Source organism: Camellia sinensis, chromosome 12 (assembly GCF_055761805.1).
Source record: "Camellia sinensis isolate YWXY chromosome 12, ASM5576180v1, whole genome shotgun sequence".
In the NCBI taxonomy this organism is placed as follows: domain Eukaryota; kingdom Viridiplantae; phylum Streptophyta; class Magnoliopsida; order Ericales; family Theaceae; genus Camellia; species Camellia sinensis.
The window spans coordinates 132,315,540-132,335,392 of NC_138972.1; the positions used below are offsets into that span (position 1 = coordinate 132,315,540).

The 19,853-nt window shown below is 34.4% G+C and overlaps 2 protein-coding genes and 1 long non-coding RNA gene across 5 annotated transcripts; 2 read left to right on the plus strand and 1 right to left on the minus strand.

Annotated features, from left to right (window-relative positions):
- The first annotated feature begins 4,102 nt into the window (after positions 1–4,102).
- On the plus strand, positions 4,103–7,682 carry LOC114295859 (uncharacterized). 3 transcript variants are annotated; one of them, XR_014347198.1, is made up of 5 exons: positions 4,103–4,461; positions 5,236–5,335; positions 5,458–6,000; positions 6,139–6,256; positions 7,276–7,682. It is a non-coding gene; the product is annotated as an uncharacterized LOC114295859 (long non-coding RNA). The 3 variants fall into 3 exon arrangements; XR_014347199.1 differs by having other exon boundaries at positions 5,458–5,684; XR_014347200.1 differs by having other exon boundaries at positions 4,106–4,461; positions 5,458–5,637.
- A 2,437-nt stretch (positions 7,683–10,119) lies between these two features.
- On the plus strand, positions 10,120–10,629 carry LOC145803879 (zinc finger protein 7-like). The gene has a single exon (XM_082897262.1). It carries the CDS (start codon positions 10,120–10,122, stop codon positions 10,627–10,629), a length of 510 nt encoding a protein of 169 aa, XP_082753388.1.
- A 2,038-nt stretch (positions 10,630–12,667) lies between these two features.
- Positions 12,668–19,433, minus strand: LOC114295846 (TIP41-like protein). Its single transcript, XM_028240136.2, has 8 exons — positions 19,061–19,433; positions 16,837–17,022; positions 15,451–15,532; positions 15,076–15,192; positions 14,899–14,958; positions 14,753–14,794; positions 14,457–14,585; positions 12,668–12,972 (listed from the first exon to the last, which is right to left on the minus strand). The coding sequence occupies exons 1-8, from the start codon at positions 19,198–19,200 to the stop codon at positions 12,862–12,864; spliced, it is 867 nt and encodes a 288-aa protein (XP_028095937.2). The 5' UTR covers positions 19,201–19,433; the 3' UTR covers positions 12,668–12,861.
- Between the last annotated feature and the right edge of the window lie 420 nt (positions 19,434–19,853).

The following is a 19,853-nucleotide window of genomic DNA, read 5'->3' on the forward strand; positions in this document are numbered from 1 at the left end:
AATTTAGGTAAAGCTTTGTGAGTGAGTTATTTCAGTTCAACATTTTCTTTCCTATAAATCAAAATTCAATCAAGAAGAGTGATAAGTTCAATTATTTAATTTGTAGTAAACAAGTAATTAGTTTATTGAAATCAAAGTATAAATTTGTATGGGGATTTATTTTGGTGATGTGAGATCTACTTGTAGAAAGATCGATAAAACTAAGAACTGTGAATAAGGGCTAGTTTGGCATGTACTAAATAAGTCAAAAAGTCAAAAAGTCACTATCTTATTTAAATCACATCACCTCTCTAACACATCACATCAAACCCAACCCAAACCCAATCCAAACCCACCAATAAGTCAAAAAGTGCACTTTTTTAGGACATCCCAAACCAACCCTAAATATGAAAATTGAATAATGAAAACTGAGTTATTTCAATATATTTTCGTAATGTTTTTTAGCGAATTTTTTTTCATATTTCTTCACAAATATTTTATCTTTTAGGTGTATTATTAAGTGAATTTAAAAAGTAAAAAAAATGTGACTAAAATATGGGGGAAAAAAATTACTAAAGGAAAAAAAAGAAAAAAAAAGAACTAGAAACAAAAAATTTGAAAATAGTTATAAAAAATTAAACCAAATAGTAAGAATGAAGCTTGAAAATAATAATAAAAAAATTATTAATATCTTTCTCGTTGTATTGTGATGTTGGGTTGGTATATTTTTATTTGTCCAAATTAAAATTAAATTCTCAATATGTACATTATGCGTGATTTTTATTTCTGATAAAAAGTCAATCTCTAGCTCTAAAAAGGCTTATGCACATCACTTTCCATGAAGCAAAAAAGAAAGGACCACGCTAAATTAACGAAAGGAAACAGAAACTACAAAAGAATAACTGGAGATGTATGCTAACTTTATAAAAGATGGGTAATTATTCAGTAATTTTGAAAATGGACATGTGGTATTTCATAATATTATAATTGGTGGAGAAGATGGGGTATACTGTTGGATGATTAAGGAACATGAGAAAACATATTGAATAATAATTGGTTAGGAAGTACAAATACGTGTTACTCCAAGAATATTTATGCCTTCCTTCATTATGAATAATTATTCAATAATTTCAGAATATGAGCATGTAATTTTCCATAACAGAATAGATTGGTACTCTCTCAAAAGATAGGAAAGTGAATGGGCTCAATGAAAGATAGGTTTGCGAAAGCTTGACCATTACAATCTCGCTTCTCCTTTAAATAATCATGAAAAAAAATTGCAATTTTAACAGCCAACTGTCCTATTTGATCCTCTAACTTATCTACTTTGTTCAAATGGTATCCAATGCTGTTTTCAAGGTTTTTTTTTTTTTTTTTTTTTTTTTGGGGGGTGGGGGAATTTAAACAGTCCCGAAGATCATTTGAAAATCAAGTTGACAATTAAACTATTAATTCACAGCTAAAATAAAACAAAATACTTTGGTGCCGTTTGGTAATACTTACGTTTTCAATTTTCTGTTTATATTTACAAAAATTTTAAAAATTCAAATAAAAACTTGTTTGTTAAATTTTTGATTTATAAATTAGTAGTCTTAGTTTATAAATTTGATCAAAAAATGTAAACTAAAAAAATGTGTTTCCATTTTCAATTTTCAATTTTTTTTTTTACCACCCAACACTAGCCACCACCCGCCATCATTTCCGCCACCCACCCGCCACCACCTACCTGCCACCCACTCGCCACCACCACCCATCTCTCACCACCACCACCACCACCACCACCACCACAACCACCCATCACCCACGTACCATCCACTTGCCACCACTCACCACCCGCCACTACCACCTACCGGCCGCCACCACCACCACCCGTCACCTCTCTGCCACCACCACTCACCACCCACCTGCCACCACCACCCACCACCGCAAGCCACCCACCACCACCACCACTCACTAGCTACCACTCGCCACCGTCACCCACCCACCCACCACCCGTCACCTACCCGCCACCACCACCATCACTACCCACTACCCACTCGCTATGACTCACCACCTGCCACCGTCACCCACCCACCCACCACCACCACCACCATCCACCCGCCACCACCCGCTACCCACCACCCACCGTCATCACTTTCTACCACCGTCTTCCGTCGTCACTTGTCACCATTTGCTATTTCTCATTCTTTTTTATATTTTTAATTTTTTTTAAATATTTTGTCAATTACCAAATGCGTTTGTAGTTTATGATTTTTTTAAAATAAACAAAAATCAATTTATAAATTTTTATAAATATAAATTAAAAACGTAAACGTTATCAAAGAGAGTATATTGAATTATGTTTTTATGTCACGTGCCTGAGTGCATGCTTGTACACGTAACAGAGAGATCTTTCAAACAAGTCCTCCTAAAACATTTTGCAATTTCGCAAATAAAAAAATAAAAAATAAAAAAAAAAGAGAAAAAAGGACCCTTTTATGGGGGTGCTGATTCAGATTGTCATCTACGTTTTTTTTTTTGTTTTTTTATTTTTTATTTTTTTAACAAAAAAGACTGAGGGCAAGTACAATACAAGTGGGGCTCTTAATGGACTTGTACTGTACATATGCAAATGCCTCCGTTTGGAAAGTGAGTTGGCTTTTTAGCTATTTTAGCCTGGGCTTAAAAGCTTGGTTTGGGAAGGGCTTTTTGGCTTTTTTAAGTTTTTTTGTGAGAGAAGAATGTAATGATTATGGATTGGATGTGATGTTTTGTTTATTATGGCTAAAATAGCCTATTTTATTTTTTGTGACTAAAATAGTCAAAAAAACCTGCAAACCCACTTACCAAACACAGGCATATATCTCTCAAAGGAATGCTGAGGAAGTCCCAACATGAAGACAAACCCATCTAGATCCTCTTGTTCCTTGACTACTTATCTATAACCACCTCATCTTGTTTCCTACTTTATTCACCCATTATTGACAACCTCACCACTCTCCACAACACACACTCTCTCTCTCTCTCTCTCTCTCTCTCTCTCTCTCTCTCTCTCTCTCTCTCTCTCTCTCTCTCTCTCTCTCTCTCTCTCTCTATATATATATATATATATATCAAAGACACAATATAAAAATATTTCTATTTTTTAAAAATAATGTAATAGGTCTCACTACTATGTATACCTCTAATGCAACGCCGACAACTAAACTCACACATTAAATAGTAAAATAAGATCGTTGAAATAGATGCTCATTGTAAAATTAGTTATATTTCATGCCTACTTAACACACTACAACCAAATACATCTTTTGGCAACTAAAATTTGCGACTAAAACAAATTTAGGTGAAGTTTAGAAAGAAGGTTTGTAGGTTTTTTTGGTTATTTTAGTCACAAAAGACAAAATAGGCTATTTTAGCCACAACCAACAAAACATCACATCCAACCCATAATCATTATACTTTACTTTCACAAAAAAAGTAAAAAAAGTCAAAAAGTCAAAAAGTCCTTCCCAAACCAAGCTTTTTAGCCCAGGCTAAAATAGCCAAAAAAGCCAAAAAATCAACCCACTTTCCAAACCAACCCTTAGTCGCCAAAAGTTTTGGAATTGGAGACTAAAACTGTTTTTTGGTCTCCAAAAGTATAATATTTAGCTACTAAATTTTTTTAGTCAGAATATATTGATTATTGGTGACTAAAAAATAATTTAGTCGCTAAAAATACTAGACTTCGTGACAAAAAATTTTTTAGTTGCCGTATATTGAGTTTTGGCTATTAAAATATTTAGTTGCCGAATGTAAAATTAAAAATTTATTTTTTATCTTTGACGACCAAAAGTTTAGTTGCCAAAACATATTTTTAGTGACCAAAAATTAGTTTAGTCGCTGTATATTAAGTATTGGCTACTAAAATATTTAGTCACCAAATGTAAAATTAAAAAAAAAAAAAACCATCTTTCGTGACCAAAAGTTTAGTCGCCAAAACATATTTTCAACGACCAAAAATTAGTTTAGTCGCTAAAAAATAAAAAATCAGAGGGAAACATTTCAAATTTAAATTTGAAAAATTTATAAAAGTAATTGGCGACTAAAAAATTTATTCGCTAATGGTGAAATATATATATATATATATTTGGTTTCCAAAATTTTGCCAGTGCCTCTGTCTGTCTCTCTCTTCAGCGTCTCTCTATCTCTCCTGTGCTCCTCTCCCTTCCCTCGTGGTTGCCGGGAACCTGAGCATCGATTCCTACTCCTTTTGGTCACCGTCACCTGAGATCCATGATGAGTTCATGAACACTGATTCAGAGCCAAGATCTAGAACAACTCCGAGCCAAGATCGAAGATCTCAACTCCAAAGTCTCTTTCCTCAGATTCTAGACTCCCTTCGATGATTACCACCATCGCTCTACTCCTTGCTTCTCCGACATCGTTTTAGTCGGTTCTAATGACGATTCCGGTAAACCCGCGTCTAACCCCATTCCCGTCTCTGCCCATAAGGCTGTTCTAGTGAGTACCTATTTCGATTTTTAACTTTCTCTGTGTGTTTTTATTGTGTATTGAATGTGTTTGATATGTGGATTGTGTGGACAAACTCTGAAATGGGTAGTGATGATAAACTCTGAATTTGGATCATTGGTTTAGGTGATTGTTTGTTTGATATGTGGATTGTTAAATTTTTTGCCCACCAAGTATTTGACTTGAGTATGCTCAAGTGACAAGTTTATCAGAAACAATTGGAACATGGTCACCAAGTGTTTGAATTTTTAGAAATGAAAATTGGTTTAGGGTTTAGGATTTGGCTTGTTTCCTGAAATCAACTTTTGATAGGAAAACCCTCCAGATTCATGGCACTTAAAAGTGTCTAACCAGTGTAACATATCAAAGATGCAATCACAAGATGGATTCCATGATATGATATGAAAAGGATGAAAAGCATGATATGACTTGGATTTTGAAATCCTCTGTGTTCTTGTATTCCAAATGGACATTTGTTTATTAGACGGTTTCACTTGCACTGGTGGCAACTGAGACACAACTACTGATATTTGTAAATGAGCACTCCTGTTGTTGTTTTTTTGTCTAATTAATCGTTACACTTCATTGCAAAGTCACCTCGTAACACTTTAACCACTTCAAAATAAATTAAAATAAAAATAAAATAAAAAGGTGAGCAAAAATGCTTAGAGGTAAACTCATTTCATGCATTTTTCTTTTTATTGTTTTGATAACCAAAATCATGTCAGGCTTCTTGATACCTGCTTCCTTCTTTATCTTGCAAAGATCATGATCGCCCTTAGAGTAAGGCGGGACAAGCTGATGCTATTGAAGTTTCACACAAGCTCCAGCAGTTGGGTTGGATTCCTGAGCTTATTTTGTCCAGGTTAGGATTCTCTAGAAATACTTGCACAGTACTGATGACCCCATAAGGTTAGATTGACTTGTGTACAATGAGTGAATAGTTCATCATTGGATCGAAAATTCTCTACTGGTGTCTTGGTGGAGTGATGCAGTGCGAACAAAGGAAACACTTAAAACTATGCAAGAACAAGTGAGAGGATTTTTGGAAGCTGAGGTACATTTCATTTCAAGCTTTTATTCAATTGCAGCAATGAATGGACAGACAGCTGAGCACCTTCAACATGCCATCTGTAAATTTTCAAGGGACGAGATACTTACAGTTATGTGAGTTCTGCTGACTGTAACAGCTTGTTTGGAGTTCCATTTAATAGGTGAGGTATTTGTGTGTATTAAGGGTGCATCTTGATGGCAAATGGAAAAGAAACTCTTGGTGTGTTTTACATAGTATGTCAAATGAATTCACTAAACTTGTATAGTTTTTGTAATTAATCTACTTAGCTGTGATTTTAAATTTTTATTTAAATTGACATTTCCATATATGGTTTCAATTTTTTCAATAGCAACTATCATCTCCATGGGACCTCTGATGAGCCTTGTCATGTCTTGACAATAGATGTCTTTTCAATAACAATCTAATTTATTTAGTTTTAGAATGTGCTTGTGCAGGAAGCAAGTAGGACTATACAGGTGTAGATACTTATTCTCACTTGTTTTTTCCTTTGTTTTTTCTTATCTCTGTCTTGTTAGTTTTTTTTTCTCACATAATTTATATAAGAATATATAAAAAAGTTCATTAAGAATTTTGACAGAAAGTTAAATGTACAGGTGTATGGGACATAACAGAGGATGGGAGGAGGCAACCTCAATGTTCTCAGGCACCTCCATAGAGCTGAAGACTTGCAATGCTGCTTTGCTTGAAGCTACTGGGAAATCGTGGGAAGAGGTTAAGCTCATATTTCATGCAATTTGTTTTGACTAGTGACATTATGCATATGTCATTTATCAAGTGTGATTTGAACATGTGCTTTGGCACTTTTAGAAATCTATTCTATGTTTCATTTATGGAGAAATTTGAGAAAATAAATTTGTATCTAGGGATTCGAGTTACCATGCAGCCAAGAGTTTTACACTGTTTGGACATTTATATTGATTCATAATAACTCTACGTCAGCAAAGAATTTCAGTAGATACAAACCACGTAGAATTTGTGCAATCCACTAAAAGTAGGGGGTGCCTGCCCAAGGAACATGGAATCCGTCTTGCGATTGCATCTTTGATATGTTACACTGGTTAGACACTTTTAAGTGCCATGAATCTGGAGGGTTTTCCTATCAAAAGTTGATTTCAGGAAACAATTGATCATTGGTTTAGGGTTTAGGATTTGGCCACTTGTTAAATTGAATTTTTTGCCCACCGATATTTCTGCTTTATAAATTGTAAACAAAAACTATACAAAACACTCTTGATACAAATTTTTAGAAATGAAAAAAAGAAAATAAAATGATAAATAGCTCTATCATCTACATCAAACAGTACCAATGGTGGGATGGCAAATTCCAACGTGATGCCGCATATTGTCTAAAAGCATGTGGCCATGTCGTCACTTTATCTCGATTTTTCTTGAAATTAGAAACATGTTGCATCTCCTATTATTGGATGGGCATGAAAGTGGCCAAATAGTGAACAGAATTTTATTGAATTTTTATTCTTTCATTACGAATACTTTTGATATACAAGTTAGAATGAAAATTAAATGCCTATTAGACATTTCTGATACCTATGAGTTCATAGTTAATTCATACTCAATATCGTTTATTCAATTGCTAAAAAACTGTTTGGTACGATTAATGATTTAAAAAACCACGACTGAAACCCTTCGTCCAAATTTTTTGTTTCATTTGCTTGGTGCATTTGTTTGTCTTACACTTAACACGTCCTTTCTTTCTTTTTCTCATTTTTCAGGTTTGTTAAGGTCTGGGAAAAGTTGTAGACTTCGATGGGTGAATTATCTAATGACTTAGGCCTCGTTTGGGAACATGCTATTTTAGTAACTTTTTGACTTTTTACAAAAAGATGTGCAGAAAAGTAGAGAGGTGATGTGACTAGTTTTAGTTGACTTTTTGGCTAAAATAGCCACTCCCCAAACAAGGCCTTATTTTCGTATTGTAGGTATGAAACCTTGTTACTGGAAGACTTTTACAAACTCGAACTTTTCCACTACCAATTACTGCAATAGTTGTTGATTCAACAGAGACAAAGTTATTTTCTGGTGGTATAGATTACTAGTGGATATTTCTTTTTTGTATGCGAAGGACATCATTTTTGTATGATTATCTGTTTGTATGGAAATATTATTTTGGGTTGGATTATATCTGGTTTGTATAGAATTTGATGTTACAAAACCAAATTTTTGGATGGTTGAAAGTGAAATAGAAATAGACATATGTATTGTTTTGTTTATATACAGGGTGTAGGTTACACGAAATAAATATAGATTGTGCAGAAATTAATAATAATAAAAATAAAAAAATAACACTAAATAAAGTTTTTGGTGACTAAATGTTTAGTAGCAAAAAAAAAAAAAAAAACTTGTTGGCTACTAAAAATTTAGTAGCCAAAAACAAACCAAAGATTTTTTAGCGACTAAAAATTTAGTAGTAAAAAATATATAAGACTTTAGGCGACTAAATAATTTAGTAGCTAAAAAAAAATATGAAAATTAATTTTTTTTGACGACTAAATATTTAGTAGCTAATAATAAATGATACTTTGGGCGACTAAAAATTTTAGTCGCTGAAAATGAAAATTAATTTTATTTGAAAACTTTTGGCGACTAAATATTTAGTCGCCAATTTATGATTTTTGGCTACTAAAAAATATTTAGTCGCCAATACCTTGTACTTTTCCCTACTAAAACATTAGTAGCCATTTATAGGACTTTTGGCGACTAAATTTTTTTTAGTCGCCAAAACTTTCCCCCACCGTTTTTCTACAACAAATTTAGCGATCAAAATATTTAGTCGGAAAAAGACTTTGGCGACTAAAAACATTACTTTTGACGACTAAAACTTTAGTCGCCAAAAGTATATTTTCTTGTAGTGACATGAAAGGGTTTACTAATTGCAGTGATATCAAGTGAAATATATCAGACCAAACTCGTCTGATCTGAGACTTGACTCGTGATGCTCAAAAGATCATATAATTGATTACCATAGTGAAGCTTCGTTTGGCACTAGTTACGGTAACTCATTTTTTTTGTGTTAAAACTTTTTTAACCCGATTTTTTTAGTTTTGTTTGGTTTTTATTTTTGAATTTTTTTGACTTTTATAAAAGAAAAAGTGTAATGATTATAATTTGAATATGATATTTTATTTTATTGGTTTACATAGGATATTTTGTCTTTTAGTGCTTTTTAGCCTCAAAATATTTACCAAACGAGGATTGAGTTGTAATCAACTTTTGATAACGTAATATATATAACAATCACATATTAAAGACTATTTTGGCAATAGGTTAAAATAGTTAAAAAGTCACTACAAAAAAGTTATTTATGTTCTCTATTTTTTTGAACGTTTTTTTTTGTAAAAAATAAAAAAAATCTACTAAAATAGCTAATTCCCAAAACAACTCTCATTTTGGGATAGCTTTTAACCCACTTCCCAGCTTTTAACTCACTTTTCTCTCTCACAAAAAAATAGAAAAAAATCAAAAAATAATTTTTAATCATCTTTTCAAAATACCCAAGGAGCCTATGATGCAACTTTTGAAGAGTTCATATTACATGCCAACACCAAGATTTTGGATAGGAAGGGTATCAATCCTCTCAATCCAACCTTCTCGATTCACAAAATAAAATATATGGATAAGTTCAAATATGTGGTACACTATATTTTCGGATAACTCCCTAGCCTTTTCCATAGACTATTGTTGGTCTTGTTTGGCATAATCTAAAAAAATCAAAAAATTAAAAATTTATTATCCTATTTAAGTCACATTATCTTATTTAAGTCACATCACCTCTCTAATATATCACTTCAAACTCAACCCACACCCAACTCATATTTTATAAAAGAATAAAAAAAATATACTTATTTAGATCATCTCAAACCACCCGTATTGTTCAATGTCAACCTTTCACTTTTATGCTTTTAGTTACTCGACAGAGAACCATGTAAAGTCAGTTAGAGGAGAGAGAAAAGGAGAGACATGGGAAGTGGGGAATCCTAAGATTGGCATGGGAACAGTAAACAATGACGACATCCTTGTCTCGTGGAAGGCCAAGCATCACTTAGGTGACAAAAACTTGTAAGAAAATCCATCCTCATCTTTGATCTGGACTCCATTTAAGCGTCGGTCACAGCTATTCCACAAGAATCCGGATTCTCATGTTGACTTCTCTACTTTGTTGGGTTATTGGGCTCAATTTTAGATCCAATTTTAATTATCCGAATCGTTTAAATTTGTCAAATATATCATACTTATAAAAAATCAAGTTGATCGAATATCAGAAATTATATTCAGTTCATCAAACAAAAAACTTTTTTTTAAAAAAATTTAATAAACAGTTTGCCGAATACATGCTTTCTGATATATGATCAATTTAATTTTTTACAGGTATAATATACTCAATAAATCTTAAAATGTTAACGGTTCGGATCATCGAAATTGGACATAAAAGTGGACCCAATAGCCAACAAGTAAAAAGTCAAGGAGAGAAGTTAAGGAGAAGATCTTGATTCATTCCACAAAGCCTCTCCTATTTATTCACCTTCCTAAAGGCGGTGAAACCCCAACGTTACAGCAGAATGAAAACAAGTGATAACAGCGACCAAGGAACCCTAGATGGGCTGAATTTGAGCCTGGGAAGGAAACTAAACACACCAGCCGGAGACTCCAACTCACAATCAAGACCTGTTTCTGCCAAGGTCTTTTCGTGTAACTTCTGCATGAGGAAGTTTTTCAGTTCACAAGCATTAGGAGGTCACCAGAATGCCCACAAGAGGGAAAGAGGTGCTGCCAGACGATATCGGAGTCAGACCATGACGACAATGATGGGTTTCCCAGCCAATGCTCATATGGCCCGATCACTTGGTGTCCGGCCTCACTCACTGGTGCACAAACCAAGTAGAGGCACAGGAACAACAATCGTGGGAAGGTTTAATGAGACTCATACCGGGTTTGTGAGTCCATGGGAGCCACGCACAATGGAGGAAGAAATGAACTTGATGTGGCCTGGAAGCTTTCATTTGGATCCACAGCTACTACCAGAGCAGCCATTGGACAACCTCAAGCTTGATTTGAATCTCCGGCTCTAATATGTTCATCCATCTTCAACAGTTTTTGATTTATGCTTCCATCAACAACATCAATTAACTTAGGAAGAGTTAAGAGCACAACTTCGAAGAGTCAAGATCTTAGAAGGTGGTTCTTCCAAATAAGACTAGAAGCGGCAATGAAGAATTTAATGTTCTTCCTGCAAATGCATTCTAACAACCAGTTATTTTCATCTGTAGTTTCATAAAGTAATCCCGGTGCACTATAATATACCTGTCACCAGATTCAAAGGTTCTTGATCCTTACAATGACCTTCAATTTTCATTCCTGTTGTACTTTATCAATAATTTAGCTAGCAATTAGAGTAATAATACCTCGGAGAATGAGGCAAAAGCTTAAGAGATAGCATCATCTACTAATTTGAGGAGACCACATATTGCTAAAGAAGAAAAAAGCATTTATGTGTTAGTTTAGTAGCAGACGGAGGGTTATTGAGAAATGCTGATAAGGATGCATTACAATACCCAAAAACTCCAAATTGTTTCAAACATATATGATAAGTTTCAGACAATAGGCTGCTAATGACTTCTAAAAGGAGCAACTACAACACTTTTTTAAAACACATTTCTTCATGTGAGACAATATTGTAAGGATCATGTAAAGTACTCTAGCTTCCAAAGATCCCAGTTGCAGTTTCTACATTGACTTTTCCAGTTTACTTCAGTGTTTGATGTGCTGTAGCTTTTCTCCTCAATCTTTTCCCACAAAATTCAATCTTTTTAATATATGTTTTCTAAAAAAGGAACAAAATTCAGGAAAGAAATAGAATTTTTTTTTTGGATCGCTGCATAATTTATTGGAAGAAAGCTGTACCATGTTCCAAAACACGTGTTCAAGAATTAAGATCCCTAGGGTATTACTGTTTCTTCAGTAACCCTGGCCCAGCTTCTAAAATGCTTGAATTCATTGCCAAGCTTCATGTACCATAAAGAATTTTAGCCTAATAGTGATACATGTGCCTGTGTTTGGCAAGGACTTTTTCAGGCTTTTTTTGGCTATTTTAGCCACAAAAAACAAAATAGACTATTTTAGTCATAACAAACAAAACATCACATCCAACCTATAATCATTACTTTCTTCTCTCACAAAAAAAGTCAAAAAAGCCAAAAAGCCAAAAAGCCCTTCCCAAACCAAGCTTTTTAGCCCAGGCTAAAATAGTCAAAAAAGCCAAAAAGTCAAAAAGCTAACCCACTTCCCAAACGGAGGCACAATAAAGTTTTCCCCTCATGTAACAAACGTCACACATCGCTCCAAAAAGATTCTCCACTTCATCCATTCCACTACAGTTATATGACTGCAGTTTACTCTCACCATCCATAAGATAAAATTCCCCAAATATGATTAATAATATCACAATTTAACTAGGGGCCGGACCCATTTAACCCTGGTGTAACAAACTTTATTCTCACACCAATTCAAAACTTCTTGTAGCAACTGTTGGTCTTCATGCTCCTCAAAATAACTTTCAAGCTAAGATTGAACGTCAATTGGACATCAAGAGCTTTCTCATCGACATGATCATATCCTTCTCTAGAATGCAATTATAGAAGAGATAGCTCTTAATTTCTGATTGATCTGAAATTCAGCAAGCTCGAAGGTCACTTAAGGAGCATGAAATCCAGCGTTGAGTTTTGCAAGACATAATTCCTACAAAAGTTAAGATTTTAAGAATAAAATGTGAGTTGACCCTGCCATGTTTAATTTTTATATGATGTTACCATACGTAAAGGTAAATATATGCTATGTCTTTATTTGTCCAAATTACAAATTCATAATTCTTTCTAGTTTCTATATTTATTTATTTAGTTTTGATAAGTAAGGTCCCAGATAATTATTACAAACACTGCCAATGTGCCCGCTTTGTTTTTCTCATTTCCTTATCTATTGCACCCTAGCCACAGCCCATTTGTCTGAAACCTTCAAGGCTCCCAGCCCTTGCTTCTGCTTCCACACCTTCATTCTAGCAACAATCACACAAACATGCCCATATGTACTAAAATGTGTTAAAGCAGCATAAAATTGTTCTTCAATTCTCTAAATGTTATTCAATAGAATAGCTCACCAATCAAACACAGATGATGAAAATGAGAGTGTAGACATGGATGTGTTTACCACAAAGGAGATTATAACTGTTAAATGGGACTGATTTGCGTCTTTTGCACGAGATTCAGTACAGTTTTGTGTCACAGTAATCTGAACGATTAATTACAAGCTTATAGGTTACCAGGGATTTTAAGCTTTTGGGACTTATGCATGATGATAGGAAGCCTCTGGCTGATGATGCTTGGATCATTATATGCCGCAGAATCAGATGGGTATCCTTTCTGTATCAATTAATAAAACAAGTCAATGCATTTAAGCTGATAAAAATTAGCATTTAAAAGACAAAGAAAGCAAAGCTGCTCAATTTTCCATCAATAGATGAGTTGGTAATTGAGAAACGAAAAAAAAAAAAAACAAACAAACAAAACATGTGGATGACAATTTAAAGCAATATGGCATAAAAAATCATGAGGCTCAGCACTTTATAGAGGCTAGAAGTTCAAAGGTAAGAAGGCAAGTAGTTGATATGAGTTTATTGCGCTACAAAAACATGAGAAACTCTGTCAAGAATTCATTCAGGCTACCATAATGCCACCTAAGATGGATTTGTTAGAGTAGCTGTGGATGAAATGCCATAATTTCAAAGAAGTGGAGGACGGACAGAATTAAAACCCTTCCATGTCAAGCAGAATAGGCAATGCTGTTCCTCCTCCATAAGATATAAAATAAGAAAGAGGGTTGTCACTATAAACTGTCAGAACCCTCAACTAAACCATAAATATAATTTGGACGGTAACCCCATTAGGTAAGAAAGTCAGGGCTGCAAATGAACAGAGCTCTTTGCAATCTCGGCTCAGTCCATTAAGTAAATAAATGAGCTCAAGCCAGGATTTTAGGCTCGTTTATTGCTCAAGCTTGAATAAGCTCAGCTCAATTATTATTTATATATTAAGTAATATAAAAATGTAAATAATATCCAAACCCAAGAAGCACGGACATGATAATGGCAGCATGGAAATTTTCAAAAAATGTAACACACGATACGCAGAGACACATGCAAAATATATAATTATATATGTATTGTATGTCATATAAAAAATAAATAATTATTATATCATATATATGAATGAATTAAGTAAAGAAAATAATTTTTAAAGTCTAAAGAATGAGAATATGTATAAATTTATATTGTTTTTGTTTTATCATTGAATTCCAAGTTATTTTATTCAAACTTGTAATGTTTTCTATGTGTGTCCTAGTGTTGGAAAGTGTCCAACGAGCATCGTGTGGTGTTGGTGCCAGGCACGACACATTAACTTCTTAGATGTGTGTGTCCATGCTTCTAATAGCCAAACTTTTTTTCATTATCAAGCTTCGAGTCAACCTCCAGCTTGATTAGTATTAAAGAACCAAGCCGAGCTAGATTAATTTTCTAGTCGAGCTTGAGCTGGCTTTTAAAGCTCAATAAACAAACGAGCTGAGCTCAAGCCTTACAAAGATCAGCTTGTTTGCAAGTCTAAAAGTGACACAAACATCAGCTCGAGCCTTACAAAGATCGGCTTGTTTGCAGGTCTAAAAGTGACACAAACATCACTTCAGCTCCCCCAAAACAAAAATTAGACAAGAAAAACTATCTAAGAGGGTGGCAACTGGCAACAAGAAAGCCATAATTATCATAATTGTACAAGGAGAAAATAAGACCTTTGCATATGCAAACACAAGCATAGACTTGCACACATATATGAGAGAGAGATTGTAAACTTACTGCAGACAAAGCTTTAAATGTGGCTTCCCTCCAACAGCTTTCTCGAAGAATAATGGGGGTTGCACTATTTGCAAAAACACAATGCATACGTGTGTCCCTCAATCTCATAAGCACCCCATCAACTCTAAGCTGTAAAAAAAAAACATCATTTCTCTTTCAGTTCCTAAAACATCCATTGGTTTTAGATATGTAGACATTCTCCTTTGTAATACAGCAGGATTCCAAAGTTTAGAAAGAAAAAGAATAAGTACAAAGCTTTATGTTGAAACTTAATAAGGTAAAAAAGATGAACTCACCCAAAAACGCAAGAGAAGAAACCAAGAGTTTGGCATTACCCTCTACAAAATAACAAATATGATGAGTCCTCAGACATCCTAACCTTGTGAAGGAATCTTATTGTATCCATTCTAGCTACATAAAGCTGAGAGAGTCGAGAATTTACCACTTTTACAGTTAAAAGTGAAACACCACTATCCGCCAATTCATCTTCATACAAGATTACCTGTTGAGGTGTATAATGATAACTTCAGTCATGGCAGACAAAACATATAACAGGCAAAGAAAGGGAATATCAGATTTGCATGTCTATCCACTTCTAGTAATCTTCTGTTTTGCCAACCTCATCATAGAAGAGAATGGGCTCTTTCGATGCCAGTGCAGCCAAATCAATTTGCTCTTTGCAGTCCTCCCAATAAAGACCACAGTTGTTATCTTCAGAGGTTGCTCCTCTCGCAAGCTGACCATGTAAATAACAGCAATACTAGTATTATTCGATGCAATTTAAGTACCAGCAATATAAGAGGCCACAGTCAAAAGCATAAATAGCATCCTTTCACTAACTCCATTACTGAAAGGGGCATGATATTGCACATGGCAACTGGACCCCCATGAAACAATGTAGTTATGCAATGACTCATAGTCATCACACATAAAAGTGAAATATAAGCCAATCACCCAAATGGCACAACAAATTTGAGAAAGAGAGAGCACACACCTCTTCATTTATCTCAATCGTTTGACTTCCACAATATGGTGTTGTAAAGGTATAGTCATAATCCAATTGCTGGAAGGGTTGGCTACATACGTTTAAAAAGAAAAAGAGTCAGGATAACATTCTTTCTGCAGATTGTTATGAAGGGGACAGGGGAAAAAGAAGAGAGAGAAAATTTTCTCAGTTACTACTCATTAGAACACTAATTTAAACAGTACAACAAAGGCAGATCAACATTAATAAATACATTGTAAGGATGAAACGTTCAAATTGACACTCATTTTAGAGATCTAGATTAGTACAACTAATGGGAACCATTACAAAGCATCCAGGATAAAAGGGGACTTGGTGTCACCCTGAGGTGACATACTAACTAAGGTCTTGATGCCTGCAGGCTACAAGAAAGATCAAATGGGAAAAAAAATAAAAAAAATAAAAAAATAAAATAAAAATTTAAGGGAGTGAAAGAAAAAGAAGGGCGCAGAGAGATAATTTCCATGATTGAGTAATTGCTTCCATGTAAGGTTTGAAGCGAAGACATGAAGGTGACAATCCCCTATTGAGCAAAGCAATCATTGGTTCGTAAAGCTTACTATGGATACGTGTGTCCAAATCTAGCATGCCACGTTACTACCTTGTCATCGCCAAGTATAATCTCCATAAACCTGAGACCCATGAATCAAAACCTTTTTACATCTCTCCTTGAAGAATATCTACAGGATGACCATAAAGCAGCTACCTAAAATTACATGTTCCTCCTTTCAACGGAGTCTGTGTCCTAATTGCTTAGAAATTACTCAATGTTCATATGGTATATAATAAAACAACCACCAATTGTGAAGCTGGTATGCATTGTGGATGGATCCTTCATATGAAAGTGACTTTCACATAAGCAACCTTATTCAGGGACAAGTATACGATCAAATCAATATTAACTAGCCTTCTTTTTTGGCTTGTAGCATGTTAAGATGGATGCCTATATCACTGAGGCAGTCTACCAAGGCTAGGTACCAACATCAATGGGATTAATGCCACAAGTAGATTCTTCTCTACCATTTAAATGTTTCCCTCTTACACTTGAAGCTTCATGAATCATTATTCTTAAAAAGGAACAAACAGGGTACACCATTGACGTAACTTTCCAATGCTTTTTCATCTTCCTGACATAATTCTCTTCTAACTCAGTAATTAAATTGCATCCCGCATGAAAGTTCTGAATGAATGAATTTGTTTCCAAAGGAAATAAAGTTTCTGGACCTAATTCTCTTCCTCAAGAGTTGGATTCAGTATTATTCAACAGAACTTCAAAATTCACGTTGTACATATGACTAACTTGCTTAAATGAATGATATGGTGCCAACAAGAAAGAATAAACAGTTCCCAGCTTACCTTCTGAATTTCCATTTTGCAGCTGCAGGAACTTCAACTGGTGGCAATGCTTCCTGCTTCCAGGCAGTTAGAGCATCAAATGTATTAAAATGAATCTTAATGCCACTACTGGCATGTTTAAGAACCAAAGAACTGTCCCCAAAAACCATCTCTGGAAAGTGGGATGTTTGAAGCTTATGCTCCCACCTGCAATTACAGAATTCAAATGGTAAACAAACTAAGGCCTTAGTGCACTCTAACAATTCCAGTGTATAGGACAGCACATGAGTTTGATAAAAGAGATGAAAATTAAAAAGACAAATAAACAAAGAAAAAAGGAGTTATGTATCAAATGGCATATTGCATAGTAAGTATTAGTCGGGAAAATTTAAATGACATAAAAAAAAGGAGTCATGTATGCTTAAATTCGTCAAACTAATGGAACACAAATCTAGTTATTAAACCATTCATGAGGGAACTGACTGTCATCATACAATGAGCGGGTTCCAAATGATAAGCACAATTGTAGAATCATTAAAAATAGTTCACTAACGACTAGCTAACCATATCTATTTTTTATTTGTTTATTGCGAATTTCATTATAGCCCAAATTACACCCAAAACAATCCAAAGCACCCAAATCAATTTAGATAGAACCAAATAAATGCCAAAATATTATGCAGCATCCATCAGTTAGAAAATTTCATTTGACAAGAACCAGAACCTATTCCTTGATCTAGGACCTTAGATTATTTACAAAAAGAGTCAACAACACGATTAACAAAAGACTACTACAGCACCTCAACAATTATTACCTCCGCATGAAATAATGCCCCACAGACCAACTTAACAAATAGAAAGAGGGGCAAATTTCACTTTACCCCAATAGTATAGGTCATATGCACATAACACCCTGTTATTACAAAATAACCAGTTAACCCTTGTAATTTGTGGATGAGTAATGCTACAATGACCGCATTTATACACCACATTTGGTTTACCATCTCAATTGTCGTATTTGTATTGGTTGGATTGGATACAAATACGACAATTGAGATGGTAAACCAAATGTGATATATAAATGGGGTCATTGTAGCATTAATGTTTGTGGATTTTTTACACTTCTAACTTCTGTTAACGGCCTTTGTAAATTGACATAAATACCCTCGTCTTCTTCCTCTCTAAACTAAACCCTTTCACTTTATGCACATAACTCTCATCATTTGAAAGTATTCGTTTTAATTCACAAACCACGAGTAAAATTTGCTCTATCTAGAGAGAAAAATCGGAGTACTGTTGGCTACTTCTATTAGCTATTCTGAATCGAAGTAATCCTCTGCGTTTAACAGAAGCTACGAAAGCAACATTTCCACTTAAAATCAACAAAATTGTACTCTATAAATTTCTGATCAATTGATTCCAGATTCATGGACATGTAATTGTATTTCGCCCAAAACAAAAGAGAAGGTGATTTACGTGTAGGCCTATTATGGACTAATTGTTCAATAGGTCCTATGATAATTAATGATGTTTTTAATCAAACACTATTAACAAACGTTACTAATTGTTAATTTTCAGCAACAGTTGAAAATTGTCACAAAAAATGTCCTTAATTATAAGTTTTAGAGACAGTTTAAAAAAATCATCACAAAAAAATCGCTAATTTTCAACTTTTAGCAACAGTTTGAAAAATTCATCAAAGAAAAACGTCACGAATTGTAAATTTTAGCGACAATTTATAAAAATCATGATAAAAAAGTCACTAATTGTCAAGTTTTAGTGACATGTGCAAAAATTATCACAAAAAATTATTTTTAACCATGATTTTACTATCACTTGTTGAAAATAAGAGTTGATGGGAATTAAATCCAAGTCTCCTATATAAGGTCTCCCTCTTTAGAATAATAGAGGGTGGGTGTCCCTCTTTCTCTGAATTGGTGCTTGACAAAGAATTAGCCCGGTCCCAGAAAGCAAAAAGGCTATTTGTTCGCCAACAAGAGGAGTCGATTTAGTAGTTCACGATGAAAGGATTTGTAGTCTGCCTTGAACGGACAAGTCTGAACCCGATCATAGAAAGGATAAAGGCTAAATAAGAGTTGATGGGAATTAAACCCATATTGGTAGTTTACCAAAAACAAAAATCGAAATACAAAAAAAAAGCAACAATCTTTGCTTGCATATATACATGTACATATATATATGTATAGAGAGAGAGAGAGAGAGAGAGAGAGAGAGGAGATTGTACTGTTGGAGGTGGAGAGAGTTGAGAATGGGACGCTTGCGAGACTCGATCTCCCAACCATGTATGAAGAGTCCAACGCGTCCTTCCGGAAGAAGCTGAGCTCCGGCGGCTTTGAGCTCGGTCTCGTCCACTTCCAACTCCATTCCCGATCGCACCGCCGGCCACCACCGTCTTCTACCACTGTAACCTTCTCAAAATATGTTACGGCACTTTCTCTCTCTCTCTCTCTCTCTCTCTTTCTCTCTCTCGTTTTCTCTCTTCTCTCCTTCAGTGTGCCCCTTTCTTTGGGCTTGGTCTGATGAACTGGGTTGAGCCCTTCTTCACACATGGGCCTTTCTAATTGGGCTTCCATTGCCAACTCCAACTCCAACTTAAACTAATCAAAATAAAAAAAAATAAAAAAAAATTATGGTCCCATGTGATGGATTTAATGTAGGGGAAATAGCACATCAGTGGACAGATGGAAAAAAATTACAGATTAATGATAAATTTTACTTATTAAATTTATAATTTTTTTCATGTAATTATTTTTGAAAGTTTCACCTGATTTTTAATTTCTGCTTTAATGGGTACTTTTTAATATATTAATACGTCTTCAAATGTTTATTTTGTCTCAACATTTTTAAGGGGTATTGATAATGATAAAGGGAGCAATACTCATAGCTAAATAAGTCTCTTCAATAAGATCGGTCTATAAATTTTCTTGAAATTAATGTTTTGTTTATTTATGAGATTAAAAGAAATTGAGTTGATTATGTTGAGTTGAGTTAGAGTTGAATGTAAACCTATTTAAGGA

Excerpts from the sequence above, each read along its gene's own strand:
- LOC145803879 (XM_082897262.1), top strand. The coding sequence starts at position 10,120 with ATGAAAACAAGTGATAACAGCGACCAAGGAACCCTAGATGGGCTGAAT.
- LOC114295846 (XM_028240136.2), bottom strand. The coding sequence starts at position 19,200 with ATGGAGTTGGAAGTGGACGAGACCGAGCTCAAAGCCGCCGGAGCTCAG. Across the intron at positions 17,023-19,060 it reads AACTCTCTCCACCTCCAACA|GTGGGAGCATAAGCTTCAAA; the intron begins GTACAATCTCCT and ends CTGTAATTGCAG. Across the intron at positions 14,795-14,898 it reads CACTTTTAACTGTAAAAGTG|AGGGTAATGCCAAACTCTTG; the intron begins GTAAATTCTCGA and ends GTTATTTTGTAG.